Here is a 15,361-nt window from a genome sequence, read left to right on the forward strand (position 1 = left end):
CTGTGTTAGGCAATTTAAATATATTTTAACTTACAGGCCGATTCTGTGCACTTGATAAATTGAAAATCTTTATAATTTGTAAATTTTTTATTATTTATCAAGAATTGGTATTCTAACATAGAAATCAAAAGCTCTTTTCTTGATAAATTATCAAGATTGAAAATGCTGTTGACAAATTGAAATTTCATGTGAAATGTATAAATTTTGTATATTAATAAATTTGTTTCTAACAATTAAATCCATCCATGTGCCGGCATTTGAACCTGCGACACACGGAATTATAGTCGACATCTCTACCTACTCGGCTACGGCAGTCAAAAGCTTTTTTGATTTTAAATTAATATTTTTCATATGTGAAAAAATATATCAAGAAAACACAGAATTGGGCGGTTAATATTTGTTAAAAATACCTTCACAAACCTCTTTTCCTTTCTAGCTTCAATTTTTGTTTACTTGTTCATCTGGCATTTCTCCTCTTATTCGCAAAAATACTCGATAAAACTTGGCTGGACACCGAAAAGTTATCGGTTCACCCTGAGATTATTTTATAATTACAGATTGACGAGGGTCGGATTTTGTATGGCTAATCTCTTTTTCTTATTACAGATTAGGGAGTTAAGCTCGAAATAGAGGATAATCTACTTATATGTAAACCTAGTTTAGGGATTATAACCCTCACTAAGCAGAATTCTCCTTTCTGTGTAGCCGGAAAAGGGCGGAAGTAATTTTGCGCAGTTCATTTTCTTCTTTGGCGGCCTTCGGCCGCGATTAAGGATAATAACCCTTACTAAGTAGAATTCTCCTTCCTGTGTAGCCGGAAAAGAGCGGCGGAAGTATTTTTGTGCATAACTTCTTTCTGCGTAAGCGGCCGTCGGCGGTGCTTAGTGACTATAACCCTTACTAAGTAGAATTCTCCTTTCGTTGTTGCCGGAAAAGAGGGCGGAAGTATTTTTGCGCAGAACTTCCTTCGTGGTTGCATTGACCCTGGCTCAAACGATACAGTCGAACACTTCCTGTACTAGTGCCCAACCTTCGAAAAGATGAGGCTAACTCTGCAAAAAAATTCCTGCAAAATGTTTACGAGTGCAGCTGCCTCTACCTGCATGACGTACCTACTGAAATTTATTCATATCGTCGAAATAGCTGTAGGTTGTACGAGTTGTGGAATGAAAATGGCTAACTTTCTCTAACTAAGTTATTGCTTGATTATAAACTAATCTTATACATACCCTGCAGGGAGTGACGTTAGCTTATACCTAACTTTAGTCTGTTTACGCGAACACTAGTGCTAACTATTAACTGTGTATTTTGTTCGAAAAAAGCTAACTACTTTTGTGGGGCGATGGCCGCAAAAAAGTCAGACCTGGATACCTCTGCATTACATGTCAACTAACTTGTAACTAACTACTTTTGGACATAAAATATCAATAAGAAAAACAAAATATTTTTTTGTTTTTTTACTTTTTTATTTACTTATTTATTTACTTTATTTTATTACATTTCATATTTGTTTACATATTCTGCTCTGGGTGGCCCCATATTCGAACACCGTCAGACATAACTTCAAAATGATAGTATAAAATTTCGATCTTCCTTTTATTTGTCCTGAATATGAAAAAGAATCTGCGAAGTTCAGAAAAAAAGTGTATTGAAAGTAATTTTTGTATGAGGATATTTAATAGAAACTTGTAAAGAAAACCAACTCCCGATTGCGTCTGCATGACTCCTGCACGACTTTACAATTCACTTTAAGTTGGTTTTGTCATAGCTAATTAAAAGTGAGGTATTAATCGAAATCTCGCCAAAAAGCTAACTATAAGTTGGTTAGTTTTAACAATTGATAATTTTTCACTGCAGGGTACGTAAATATGTATTGTATTTTGAAGTGAATTGTTTTCGTTATTTTCTTGTTAAAATGCATAATTTACTTATTTTTACTGGTAACAAAATATTATGAAAATATTTTACTTGTTTATAGCGCATATTTTTAAATTTTAAGGGCATATTATATCCGCATATTTTCGAGTTTTTAGAGCATGAGATTTCGAGTCCTAATTATAACCCTCACTAAGTAGAATTCCCCTCTGTGTGTTGCCGGAAAAGAGAGGCGGATATAATTTTGCGCAGAACTTCTTTCTGCGTAGAGATTTTTTGGGGTGATTTTGACCGGGATATTTCTGTTGCGGGGGATTTTCCCCGAACATTTTTTTCGGGGAGATTTTTGTGCAGGAGATTACGTCCGGGTGATTTTAGGCCGGGGGAATCCGTCCGGCCACCTGACCAGACAGTTCATATCAAGAAATTCATGTACTGAAAAAGTGCGCAATATTATCGCAACTTTTTTGTTTGTTGTATGAAACTACAATGTCTTTAGATTATAGAACTGAAGCCAGTTTTGCTTTACACAGCTTAACTCCCAACTTTAGGTCTAGGTATATGTCCGAAAACAGCTTATTTTAAGGCTTTCGCTCAAAGGAAAAGTAAAATACTTTGAGACTCGCAAAAGACAAATAAATCCACTTTTCTTCTTAATTACTTAAACCATTAAAAATTGAAAACATCACTTTATCACTGCGTGCACACTAGGGATGGGTAAGTCGATATTCGTAGCTTCGAGGTTCGAATTTTAGCTCCAAAACGGCGAATTTTTGAAATCGAAAATCGGTGCTAAAATTCAGTTAAATCGATTTTTTTTAAGGAAAAAATCCAATTTCGTCTCTATTTGCAAAAAAGCAACTTTCTTCTTTCTTACTAAATTAGACATCACTGTGTGTGGCATCACATTTGCTTTGGGGGTGCAAGTCAAAAAAGTACGTCGATGGTTTTTCGATCTGATGCAACGGATGCACGAGCAACCGAGTCGGAAGCCAATACAAAATATCAAAATAATTTGATTTTCGGGCGATGGTTGCGGCAACATGAATTTTAATGAGCAACAATGCTACATACGAGGCAACGGTCGAAGCAACTGGCCGTGGTTCACAGTGATCCTCAAGCTTGCATAGGTTCAATTAAAATGTATCCAAAAAATTTGTTCATCAATTTTTAGATAAATATTTTTAGAAATCCTACCTGATCATTTTCGAAAAAAAAACTCAAAATTACGGTTATGTTCGTACTTCATGCACTTTTCTGTTAACAGCTTGACTATTTTTCATCCGATTTGAAAAACCAAACATATTTTGAAATTATGAAATGTATGATGAAACAAAAACACCTTTTTATTAAGCTTGTAAAATTGTTTTGATCAAATTTAATTTTTTTTTATTTTGAATTAAAAACAAACTTTGTATGCATTTTGAGCAGCTTTCCGGTCATCATCAGCAACACGACTAAAACATTAGTAGCGCTAATACAAACATATGTATGTATGTATGTAAGTAGATACACAAAGGTAGGCAAAAGTGCCAAATGGCAAAGACAAATTACATAAATACGAAGCTTAAACTAGTGTGACTGCCGTCGGCGCAAACAAAACAAATCCGATTCGATATTCCCCTTGTCTAGATTCATCGCCGATGTGTCATTACAAATATACATGTTTTCGTAGGCGTCAAGTTTTCTTTCGTCGTGTACATGTTTTAATAGCTGCACTTTGCTCGCTGATGCTCTAATACATGCGCTGCGAATGCAGATCGTCTCGGGTCATTGTTTTCGACGCATTGTTTGTGCTCGCTGTATCTCTTTTTGATAGTGCGTTTGGTTTATCCATAGTACCTTTTTTCGCAGAAACAACATGATATTTTGTAGACGCCTGCTTTGTCTAGTGGGTCTGTTCTGTCTTTTAGGCTTTTGAAATGATTTTTCAATTTGAAGAGGTTGGAGTGCGCTATTTGCATGTTGTTCCTTTGGAATGCTGTTTTTAGGCCGTTGGTTATTTTTGGTGCGAAAGTGATAGACACGCGCTTCAATTCAGCTGCTCTATCGGTGTATTTTGAAAACAGGATTTATAGGCCTTTAAAATGATGTATAACAATATATTGTTAGACTTAGCTTTTGGAAGTTTTCATCGTTAAAATTTTAATTAGGCCCTATTTCAAAAATTTCTATTGAGTCAAACTTTCTGAAACGGGCCACTAAAAATTAAGTAGTAGATTTCAAATATATTTTTGGCAGATTTTCAAAGATCTATATGTGAAAATTAATATCTTAAAATATTTTTGAAAATTTCAATTTTTCACAAATTTATTCATAAATGAATTTTTGACCTTCTTTTCATTAATTTTATATATTAATTGCTATATTTCCGTAAATATTCAATGAAAAATAACCAAATTTTAATGGTGTATTCAGAAAAAGTAGCAGAATCCAAAAAATTATTCGTATTGGAAAAATTTTATTTTTTAATATTATTAAATTATAATGAATTTCCCTATAAACAATTGACAATTTAACTGACTTCTCCTTGAGGTAAACAAAAAAAATTACGATCTTATTCTCTCAAGTATACACTAACAATTCGTGCAAAAATATTTTAGTGCACATACAAAAGTACGAATGTTTAAACCTTATCGTGGATACGCGAAACCACAACCGACGTTGGAACGCAATGCCGATAAACCTGGGCGCGTTCGTCGTTGCATGCTTACGTTTTAAAAAGCGTATAGGTATATTATTATTACATATGTTAATAATTCTTACGATTAATTCTTTATATTAATAATTATTGAAATCTCAGTGCCTAAATTTATTTTCGAAATCATGAGGTTCCTACATTCTGAGAATCTTGAGTACAGACTAGAGGTGTGCATAAATTATTTGAAATGCTTTTTATAAAATAATATTTGATACTAGTATCACGGCGTACTAACACAAAATGACTAACATGGAACACACTGCTGCCGTTCACTTCACACCCAACTTTTTTACTGCACTCGCTGTACTACCCCGTTACTTTGCTCTCTTTAGTGTAAATCAGTACTTGCAGTAAGCAAACAAATACTGTCATTGCAGGAGTTATAGTTAGCAGCGACACTACAGTGTTTGTTTTGATGGCGAGCAAGCATTGATTTCACTTTTTTTTTACTGCCAAGTGAATTTGATTCATTACTGCATTTCTGATATTGTACACCTCTGGCCCTTATGCTGACACCCAGTGCAATATGGTACACCCATGGTCTGGCCAGACCTCCATATAAAATGTATAGAAATGCAGATATAATTTGCTAAGTTGATAAGTAGAAGTGATTAGTTATAAAATATAGTTATTATTATTATTAGTAGTAGTAGTAGTAGTATAAAGAAAAAGATTTTGTATATATGGTTTTCTTCCGTTGTTTCATTTATTTAAGTTTTTTCTTATGTTATACATTTATTTAATACATGTATACATACAAAGAATAAGATAATATTTATGCTAGTTTTGGTGCGATTATTATTATTGTTGGGGATAGAGCACTGCGACCTTAAGATCTATTGTGCCCCTTCATGCCTTTTGCGTTTATGCATCAGTGCAGGACATTCTTCTAAGATGTGCTGTGCAGTCTCGTTTTTCATCCTGCAAAATCTGCATCCCTCATGCGAGTAAATTCCCAGTTTAGTCAGGTGATAGTTCAGCCTGCAGTGTCCTGTCAGGATTCCTGTAACAATTCTTAAGTTATTCTTTGATAAGTTCATACATTCCTTGAAGCCTTTTAGGTTATATGTTCCTAAAAGTGCTTTGGACTGCTCTAGACCTGGTAGATTATCCCAGTAGTGATTCCTCTGAGCTTCTTCCTCTAGCCGAACTAGGTCAGAGAGTGCCCCTTTTCCCAAGCCGCAGAAAGGTTCTGGACCGGTGAAAGGGGTTGATGCACCTTTATTCGCTAGTTTATTGGCAATCTCGTTTCCTTTAATACCAATACGTCCCGGAATCCAGAGAACCCAAACCCGATTGGTCAGACCAAGAGTATTCAGCTTGTCGAGGCACTCCATCACCAGTTTAGATGTTACCTGGTGAGATCTGAGGGCCTTGATAGCCGCTTGGCTGTCAGTCAAGATCGCGATGTTCTGATTCCGGTAGTTTCGCTTGATATTAAAGTCCGCGCATCTTTCTATGGCGTATGTTTTAGCCTGGAAAATAGACATATGTTTCCCCATGGGTTCCAAGTATCTTAACCTCGGTCCAACTACCCCTATCCCGTTACCCTCGTCGGTCAATGAGCCATCAGTGTACCAGGTAATCATATTTTGGTTTATCCGATATGTTTCGGATATGCCTGCCCAGCTCTTCTTATTACTCAGTTCAGTATTCAACCTCTTTGTAAAGCTGAACCTCGGATGCATGGTATCCCTCGGTATTGCAATTTCAGGGACTTATTCGTAAGAATATCTAACTTCCCACGACCAAAACACCCTGCTGCCCCGATATTGGTACCAGTCATCCGTATTAAAGCTCTTTTCGCCTGAGTCTGTATGTAAATATGAAGAGGGGTAAGATCAAACCTCCAAGGATGCGGTTGGACAGGTTCTCATGGCTCCCGTTATGTATACCCATGCCAGCCTTTGTATCTTGGAGAGCACTTTGATTGCTCCAAGTTGTGAAGTTCTATCGGCCCAAACGATGGTTCCATAAGTTATCATGGGTCGTACTATTGTCGTGTAGATCCATCTCAGTATCTTTGGTGTGCAGCCCCAACTCTTTCCTGCCATGGACCTACACGTCATAAATGATCCTACAGCTTTCTTCGTAGTTTCTTCCACGTGTGCTTTTCAGAGTAGTTTTTGGTCTAGTATTACTCCTAGGAATTTAACCTCTTTTTGGTACATGATGTTGGTTCCATCTAGCCTTATCGCGTTTAGACTATCAAGTTTGTATTTCCTTGAGAATGGTACTATAGTGGTTTTTGCTGGATTTACGTTCAGCCCCACTTTAGCACACCATTTTTTTGTTACGTTCAGCCCTAGCTGGATTCGATTGCACAGGGTGTTTTCGAATTTCCCCCTGCATAATATTACAATGTCGTCGGCGTACCCCTGGCAGGTTAGTGCAGTATCTGTTAGCTCTTGGAGCAGTCCGTCGACGACTATATTCCATAGTAGTGGAGATAACACTCCACCCTGTGGACAGCCCCTTGTTGTTCCGGCAACAACCATATTATTCGTACAGGTTTGTATTTCTACCCTTCTGGTGCGGAGCATGCACTTAATCCAGGCTACGAGGGTATTGTTTACCCCCTGCTAATCAAAGCACTGTTTATTGCAGTATGTGAGGTGTTGTCAAACGCGCCCTCGAATTGCAATAAATAAACGTAGCCAGAGCCATTACGTCTACCATATTGTAAAAAAACGCTAATGGCCATCTAATTGTTCGTCTTTTACATGAGTAACGGGCCAATTTTTGATCCATTGAATCTACGCCAGATTTATGTTCGTTATAGAACAGAATAGCTTCTGGTTTACGAGCTTCATTTGCCTTTCCATTTCGCAACAATGCTGGAATATTTGAATCGTAATGAACTATAGACATCAAAATGACGCTTCTGTTTTTTTAGGAACGTATGAAACAAGAGCAACATTAGCTTCATTGAAACCAAACACAGAGCTGCAAGGTTGGTGGTTCTTATTTTTCTTGAATTCTTCCGGAACATACCGCTTGTTAGACCTGCATGTACCAACATAACTCAATCCAGAACGCATTAGACGAATACATCCATTGTATGTTGTGAAGAAATTATCTGCACATATTGTTCTACCGGAATTCACAAACTGTGAAACGAGCTGGAGCAAAACATTCTCACCTTGATTGACTGCTCTTTCAGCACCAGGTTCTTTACCAGTATAAAAAATTGCTGCAACTGGAAAATGGGTTTTTGCGTCGCATGCCCACCAAATTTTCAAACCGTATTTTGCAGGTTTGTCAGGGTTGTATTGGATAATTTTTGCTCTGCCACGGTAAGGGTACATTGTTCATCAATGGTTACACATTCATGCGGTCTATAATATGTCGCTCACTGGTGCGGCTCGATCTGTTAATAATCTGTATTCACGCGAGTTGGCATTATCAAATCGGATATAACGGCTTATTTCACCAAAACGCTTGAGAGACCTCTAAAAATAGGAAGATTATTTGTTTTCCAGAGCAGACTTGCATGTTGATAATTATTCCCAGTAACACCTGCCATAATCAGTAAACCGATATACGCTTCTAATTCAACAGCTGTAACATCCTTCCAGACTTTTTGACTTTTTGACTTTTTGTTGGGTTTTTGCGATTGAATTCTTCATATACAGATTTTGCTTTGCGATTAGTTTCACGCAATATAATCATTTCATCAGTAAAAAATTTGCGGAACACTTCAATTGGTGTTGAGTTTTTATTAGCTGGACCACAACTAACTTGTCGAAGTATATTATGAGCACGGATCTGACCATTTGGTGGATCCTTCTTGCCCATTTTGTTCCATATTTTGCATGAAAAACTATATTGTTTCTTGCTGAAATGTGTCCTCTGATCGAACCATATTCCCTTGATCAATGATTTCTTCGTCATCATCATTATCGCCCTCATCTATTTCGAATGCGTTTATTTCAACAACAATTTCGTTTTCCGCATCCGATCCTTCGGCTGACCCATACTCCGCACCATCGTTATTTTCGACATCAAATGGAACGCTTTCTACTTTACTCGCATCTAGTTCATTAGCGTTTGAAATTGCGTTAGCAATACGTTTCTTCTGTTATCAGCTTTTGTTGTCTTAGGTTATATGCCACATCTACCTCATCTTCGAAATTTCCGTTTTCTTCCATATTTATGTATACTTTATTTTCTGCGAAACTGAAATTCGATATTACCGCCCGACTTGTTATAAGTTAACCGAAAACTAGACTAGTAAGAACGTCAGTAAAAGCTGCATAAAACAGCGTAAATTATATTTTAAAACAGCGGCGCACAAAATACGTTACACAGTACCAATACTCAAAAAAGAAAGAACGAAAAAAATGACGACTTCCCAAAATTATACTTCATTGTATGAGATTTAATGAAGGGTCCAGCCAGACCAGGAGTGTATCGTATGCGGGGTCATAACATATTTTACCCTGATATGATGACTTTTTTTCTATTTTTTTTCTTATTTTTAATGTTTAGCTTCTATAGAAATAGTCACTTTAGGATATCATGGAATATCAACCCGATCCAAAATAATTTACTTAACGAAAACTTGTTTTAAAAATCCATATGGTCTGGCCAGAACCGGGTGTCAGCATAAGGGCTAGTACAGACGACGCGTCCGTTAAACAAATGCGAATTGCGTATATCAGTGTCACTGCCCACAGGAGCTTGCGATGGCATTGGTGGCTGCGTTAAATAAAAAATGCATACTGCGCTAGTCTACAGGACAAAACTATTCTTTCGACACAAAAATTGTTCGAATGGGCGCGCGGGTTTTTCAAGAAAGTTGATTTTGATTTTCTTTACTTTAGCTGAATATAAAAAACATGAGAAGGTGTTGGAGAAACGATTTCCTACAGCCAAAACCATCAAGGGAACACGTCAGTTTAATTGCTACAAAACCCTCTGCTTCAAATTGCTTAGAATAAAAGATTTTTTTCAAGCCACTCAGAATATGTAATTGTAAAAAATATAAAAAAAAATCAACGTTTTAAATAAGTAAAAAAATTAAATAAAGTGTTCCATTCATAAAATACCAATCATTCAAAAGATGCTTGTGTTGATAAAAAGATAAGCATGCAACGACGAACGGGCCCAGGTTTATCGGCGCTGCGTTCCAACATCGGTAGTGGTTTCGCGTATCCACGGTAATGTTTAAACATTCGTACTTTTTTCTGGGATAGAGTGCACTCAAATATTTTTGCACGAATGGTTAGTGTATACTTTATAGAATAAGATCGTAAATATTTTTTTTATTTAACACCAGGAGAAGTCAGTTAAATTGTCAATTGTTTATTGGGAAATTTATTATTACTTAATAATATTAAAAAATAAAATTTTTCCAATATGCATATTTTTCGATTGTGCTACTTTTTCTGAATAATAATAATAATAGTTTGGCGCTTACACATATGTTAGTGTTTGGCCGNGTAAAATTTTTCCAATATGCATATTTTTCGATTGTGCTACTTTTTCTGAATACACCATTAAAATTTGGTTATTTTTAATTGAATATTTACGGAAATATAGAAATTAATATATGAAATTGATGAAAGAAGATCAAAAATTCATTTAATTTAATTAATTTTCACATATAGACCTTTGAATATATGCCAAAACATATTTAAAATTCTACTACTTAATTTTTAGTGGCCCGTTTCAGAAAGTTTGACTCATTAAAAGTAGCCAAACATGTAGTATTTATTTAAAAGAACATTTATTTTTGAAAAAATAGGTACCTCATCTAATGCAAGGGCATAATTTTCAAAAAGTTATGCAATTTCACCAAAAACGCGGCCTTGAATTTATATGTGTAAGTACCGGGCTTTCAGATTTCCTAACCAGTGTGACTAAGGAATTCGTCAATATTTAATAAAAAATTATATATACAGTGACTCTTAAGGGACTATTAATTAATTAAGAATTTATTTTTCATACAATTTTAAGAAAATGGGCGAGACACCGCCCACTTATACGATATATGCGTATCTCAAAAATTACTTGACCAATCCCGATAGAATTTGATATACACAATATGCTTAGCCTCCTTAAGCACTACGCTTTCCACGCACATAACGGTAATTTTAAAAAACTCAAAGCTAGCTATATTTTAGGGGGAGTAGGTTTTGTCCGATTTCAAAAATATTCAAGCAGGTGCTTAAGGAGGCTAAGCACAATGTGTATATCAAATTTGGTCGAGATCGTTGAAGTAGTTTTTGAGATATGTGTAAATTATATAAGTGGGCGGTGCCACTCCCATTTTCCTAAAATTGCATGAAAGGTAAATTTTTTGCTTAAGAGCCATTGCATATATACATGTTTAGTAAATATTGACGAATTTCTTGGCCACAGTGGTCATGAAATCTGAAGTCCGATACAAACACATATAAATTCAAGGCCGTATTTTTGCTGAAATTGCATAACTTGTTGACAATTTTTATGCAATTTCATTAGGTGAGGTACCAATTTATTCGGAAATAAATTTTCTTTTAAGTAAATACTGTATGTTTGGCAGCTTTCATAGAAATTGTTGAAATCAGCGATGGTCAAATTTGAAAAAATCATGAAAGATGGTGCTTATTAAAATTTAACCGATGAAAACTTCCCAAAAGCTAAGTATAACTATATATACGGTGACCATCCGTTCTGTTTTTTGCAGGACCGTACTGTTTTTCAAAGGTCGGTCCTGCGTAGTTTTTCAAACCTAAAAAACCTGAAAATGTACTGATTTTTTTCCAAGTGTCCTGCATTTGTCCCGCATTTTATTCGTTATTTTAAAATTATCGGACAATGGATGGATTTTTTCAAAAAAGTGTTTTTTGGTACTTTTCGTAGCTTTTCTTCAATATCTCATGAAAAAATCTCCCAATCAACGTAAGCGACTTACAGCTCGAAGGGTATTGATGTGCCTCTTATCAAAATATATAACTTGTGGCGACTTCAATGAAAAGTATTAGTGCTACAGGCGACCATTTGCATTTTGTCGTCAAAGTCGAAAAAAGTGAGAGTTTCAATCAAATACTCAGATTTATTTGATTATTTTTTTCATTAGTTTAAAAATTCGATAAAGGATATGTATCATCTGCAATCTGCACAAATTATATATTTTTGTAAAGGGCACAAAATACCTTTGTAACTCGTCCTTTACGTCGATTCATGACGTCGATTTTTGACAAATAACTGCGAAAAGTACCAAAAAACAAAAAAAGGGTCTTGTTTTCGTTTTGAACGACTCAAAATTTGCCTATAAAATAATCTTTTAAAGCTTTTCACTTTTCGTGTAAGCTATGGTAATTATAATATATTTTACTATACTTTTATAAGTATTCATGTAAAAAAAGATTAATATCGATGAAGAAAACGTGATTCGTTTTTGAAGTTTAAAATGTATTAAGAATTTAGAATCATAAATACTCTTTTGATATTTTTGTACTACGTAAATATATGTAGGCATATTTTTGAAAAATTGTCCTTCATTTTGAATCCATATTTATGGTCACCGTAACTATATACATCATTTTAAAGGTCTATAAATCCTTTTTTCAAAACATGATCGGTTTTTAAAATCAGAAGAAATATAGTCAAGCTGTTAACAGATAAGTGCATCAACTACGAACAAAACCGTAATTTCGAGTTTTTTCGAAAAACCATCAGGTAGGATTTCAAGAAAAGCTGTTTTTAGATCTGAAAATATTTTTCTAAAAACTGATGAGCTAATTTTTTGGATCCATTTTAATCTAACCTATGCATTCTTGAGGAAGCAAGAAAAATAAATAAGGGCGCATTATACGTCCCAAAATATCAGTTTCAATATACATTTTCTTAATTTTTTTAATTGTTACAAAAAAAAATCATACATTTGATAAATTTTTGGATTTTAACCGAATTCAAAACAAGCAGTGGGTTATCAATTCATCAGAATACTTTTTAGTACATATGTTATCGGATAACTTTGGACCACGTTAACCGGTACCACAGAGGTGATCCCGTACTAATTTAGTTTATTTATTAATTATTAATATTAATTTAGTATCTATTCTTAAATTTTTTTTATCAGAATTGAAGTCGGTTTTGTTTCTTGCTTAAAAATTGCTTGTTTTAATACATTTTTTTGAGAAAAAAAAAATACATACGATACCATTACGATACTTTTGGCATTCGATACCGATATTTTCTACTCGATAGATTAAAAACGATATTTTTTGGAATCGAGGACCAGAACCCTAGTATCGTATCGAATGTCATAAACTCACATTACAAGGATAATGTTATTAACAATTCGTCCCGATATAAATTGGGCTTTAAAGAGCAGAAATGTGTAATTAGTTAGGATTGCATGTAGTGGAATTTGACCCCGCGACCTCGGTGTTTTAAGTCAACACATCAATCTCTACGTGCTGTTACACAATATGTTAGTGTTTGACCGAGATTCTCATCCGATTTGTCGCGCGCGCCTTAATGTTGTGGCACAAAAGGGGTCCCTCAGTTTTATGTCGACTGTGAACGGCGATTTGGTCTTAATGGGAAGCTGTTTTTCATTTTCAAGCTGTGCGCACTGCTAACCATTACACCACAGCGGCCTATATACGAGACCTATATTTAGATAATTTTTTTTGGATTTTGGTACCGATATTTGGAATATCGAGTCTTTTTATTACGATATTAATGGGTACCCGATATTTTTAAAGCGATACTTTAAATGTGTACCATATCGATACATTCTGTTCAATATCGTGTCCCTACTTATTTGTACTTATGTATTTATATTTGGTTGTGAAGCTAAGGGCAAGTTTTCCAGTGTGATTTAAACTTAGTTTAAACGCTCGAGCTGGATGGTTTAAACTAAGATTAGCCAATCAAATGTTAGCCAGCTGTTCAATTTAAACCCAGTTTACGTGATCTAAGTTTAAACTGGTACTAAAAAAATGGCCCTAAGAAGAGCAAACGTTAAAGCGCAGGTTATACTTACATTGTACTGCAGGGCATAACATGAGTACTGTCATGGGCGTACACAGGTTCTGCAAAACAAAGTCGTTCTAAATTCGAAAAAATTCGCAGTAAATCGAATTTTCACCACCAAATTTTAAATCGAATAATCGAATGGTTGGGCAATGTCCGAAATTTGGAAAATTCGAATTTCAACCCACAACTACCCATCCCTAGTACACACAAGAAAGAATATATGTGCAACTTTTAGAACCTATTACAAGAGAACGGTACGCTCTCCAGCGAATATTTGTCTAGTTATGGTTAGTGATGGTGATTTTAATGTACTTTCGTTCGGTACCAAAAACTTACTCTTACCCAATATCCCACTGTGCCCCGGCTGTCATCTTCAGGGAAAATTTCCACAACTTACGCAAAATAGGAACACCTGTAGAACATATAAACTTACCACGCATGACCAACATATATGTATGTATGTATGTACATAAATATAAATATAAAAATGTTTTAACATTAATTGCTATTAAAGAAATTGCTTTACATATTTTATTTTTCGAAGAAAATTTCGATTCATATTTAGATTTAGATTTATGAAAGTAATAACATTAAAGTTGGCTACGAAAAGTGTGTGTAAGTACATACCTTTCAACTATAAGGGGAATCAGGCTGCTATAGTTTTTCGTTCACAATTCCAGTGGGAAACAAACAATCAGCCTTATCATGAATATTCGGTGCAAAATATCTCTGCGGAGAAAAATTTCCCGAAACGGTTTATCATGAATGTGGAACGATTTCGGGTGAACGGGATTTCACATATAAATTTCGAAGTTGTGGAAACAGCTGTCAAAGTCATAAATTGTTTTTCATGTGTTGAACGTTCGTGGGAGTATTTCCTACATTTGTGAAAATTTAGCAATTAATAATAATAATAATAGATTGCCGCTTGCACATATGTTAATGTTTGGCCGAGCTTCTCTCTCCGAGCTTAGCAATTGCTTTGCGGTTTTATCTGTGCGAGTAACAGTTATTTAACCGGTGAATACGGTACTCGATAGAGTGAAATTGATTCGAATTACTTCGCTGATAAATATCTATGCATATGGGCAATTCCCACAAACTTCGAACTTTTTTGTGAAATTTTTAACTTTTTTAAATCGTGAGCTCATGTCTGAAATTTTTAGTATACGTTCCTTTAGCTGCTAAAATACAAAATCCAACGTGGTGCCACGTTTTGAACCAACGCACCATACGTTTTTAAGGTTTTTGTAACGTGTTTTTTTTTTTTTTTGGAAGTGGAAAGTGGGCGTAATTTTATACTTCTAAGGATATATCACCAGAAAATACTGAAAATTTACTTTAGATAATACGCTCTTTAAAACACAGTTATGCAAGTTTTATGTACAGTATGTGGGCAAATCTAAAAAATAGGTACACTTTCAAACAAAAAATTTTAATTTTTAAATTTGTGAGCACACCTATGTTTTATATATCATTTTATTCGTAATCTCTTAATAAATCTATTAATATAAGTGTAATTCATATTCATCAAGTGCTTCAAAAGTTAGACGAGGAATAAGCATGAAATAGAAAACAAAAGAATAAGCTGGGTTGAAATTACGCTGTTCAAGTTGTTAACTTTGAGGAAAGATTTTGAAAGTTGAACTCACTTAATTGGGATGTTCTAAATTCAATGGCATGCCCTGTTTTACCAGATTGGCTCCGGTTTACGAAATAACGGTACTTGAACATTTGATTAAATTTTAACTATTTTATAAATAACTCTTTCAATTTTGAAGTTATTTTACTAAAATTTTGCACATAACA

At 34.8% G+C, this 15,361-nt stretch overlaps 1 protein-coding gene across 1 annotated transcript in view; it reads right to left on the reverse strand.

Annotated features, from left to right (window-relative positions):
* Window positions 1–8,399: 8,399 nt before the first annotated feature.
* The window catches only part of LOC108365708 (uncharacterized), an 11,742-nt gene continuing 4,780 nt past the window's right edge, over window positions 8,400–15,361 (reverse strand). The window contains exon 2 of the mRNA XM_017619831.1: window positions 8,400–8,611. Coding sequence (XP_017475320.1) covers window positions 8,400–8,611 — 212 coding nt within the window. The remainder of the gene's footprint in view (window positions 8,612–15,361) is intronic.

This window comes from Rhagoletis zephyria, unplaced genomic scaffold (genome assembly GCF_001687245.7).
Source record: "Rhagoletis zephyria isolate East Lansing unplaced genomic scaffold, Rhagoletis_zephyria_1.1 Rzeph_scaffold_01969, whole genome shotgun sequence".
Classification (NCBI taxonomy): domain Eukaryota; kingdom Metazoa; phylum Arthropoda; class Insecta; order Diptera; family Tephritidae; genus Rhagoletis; species Rhagoletis zephyria.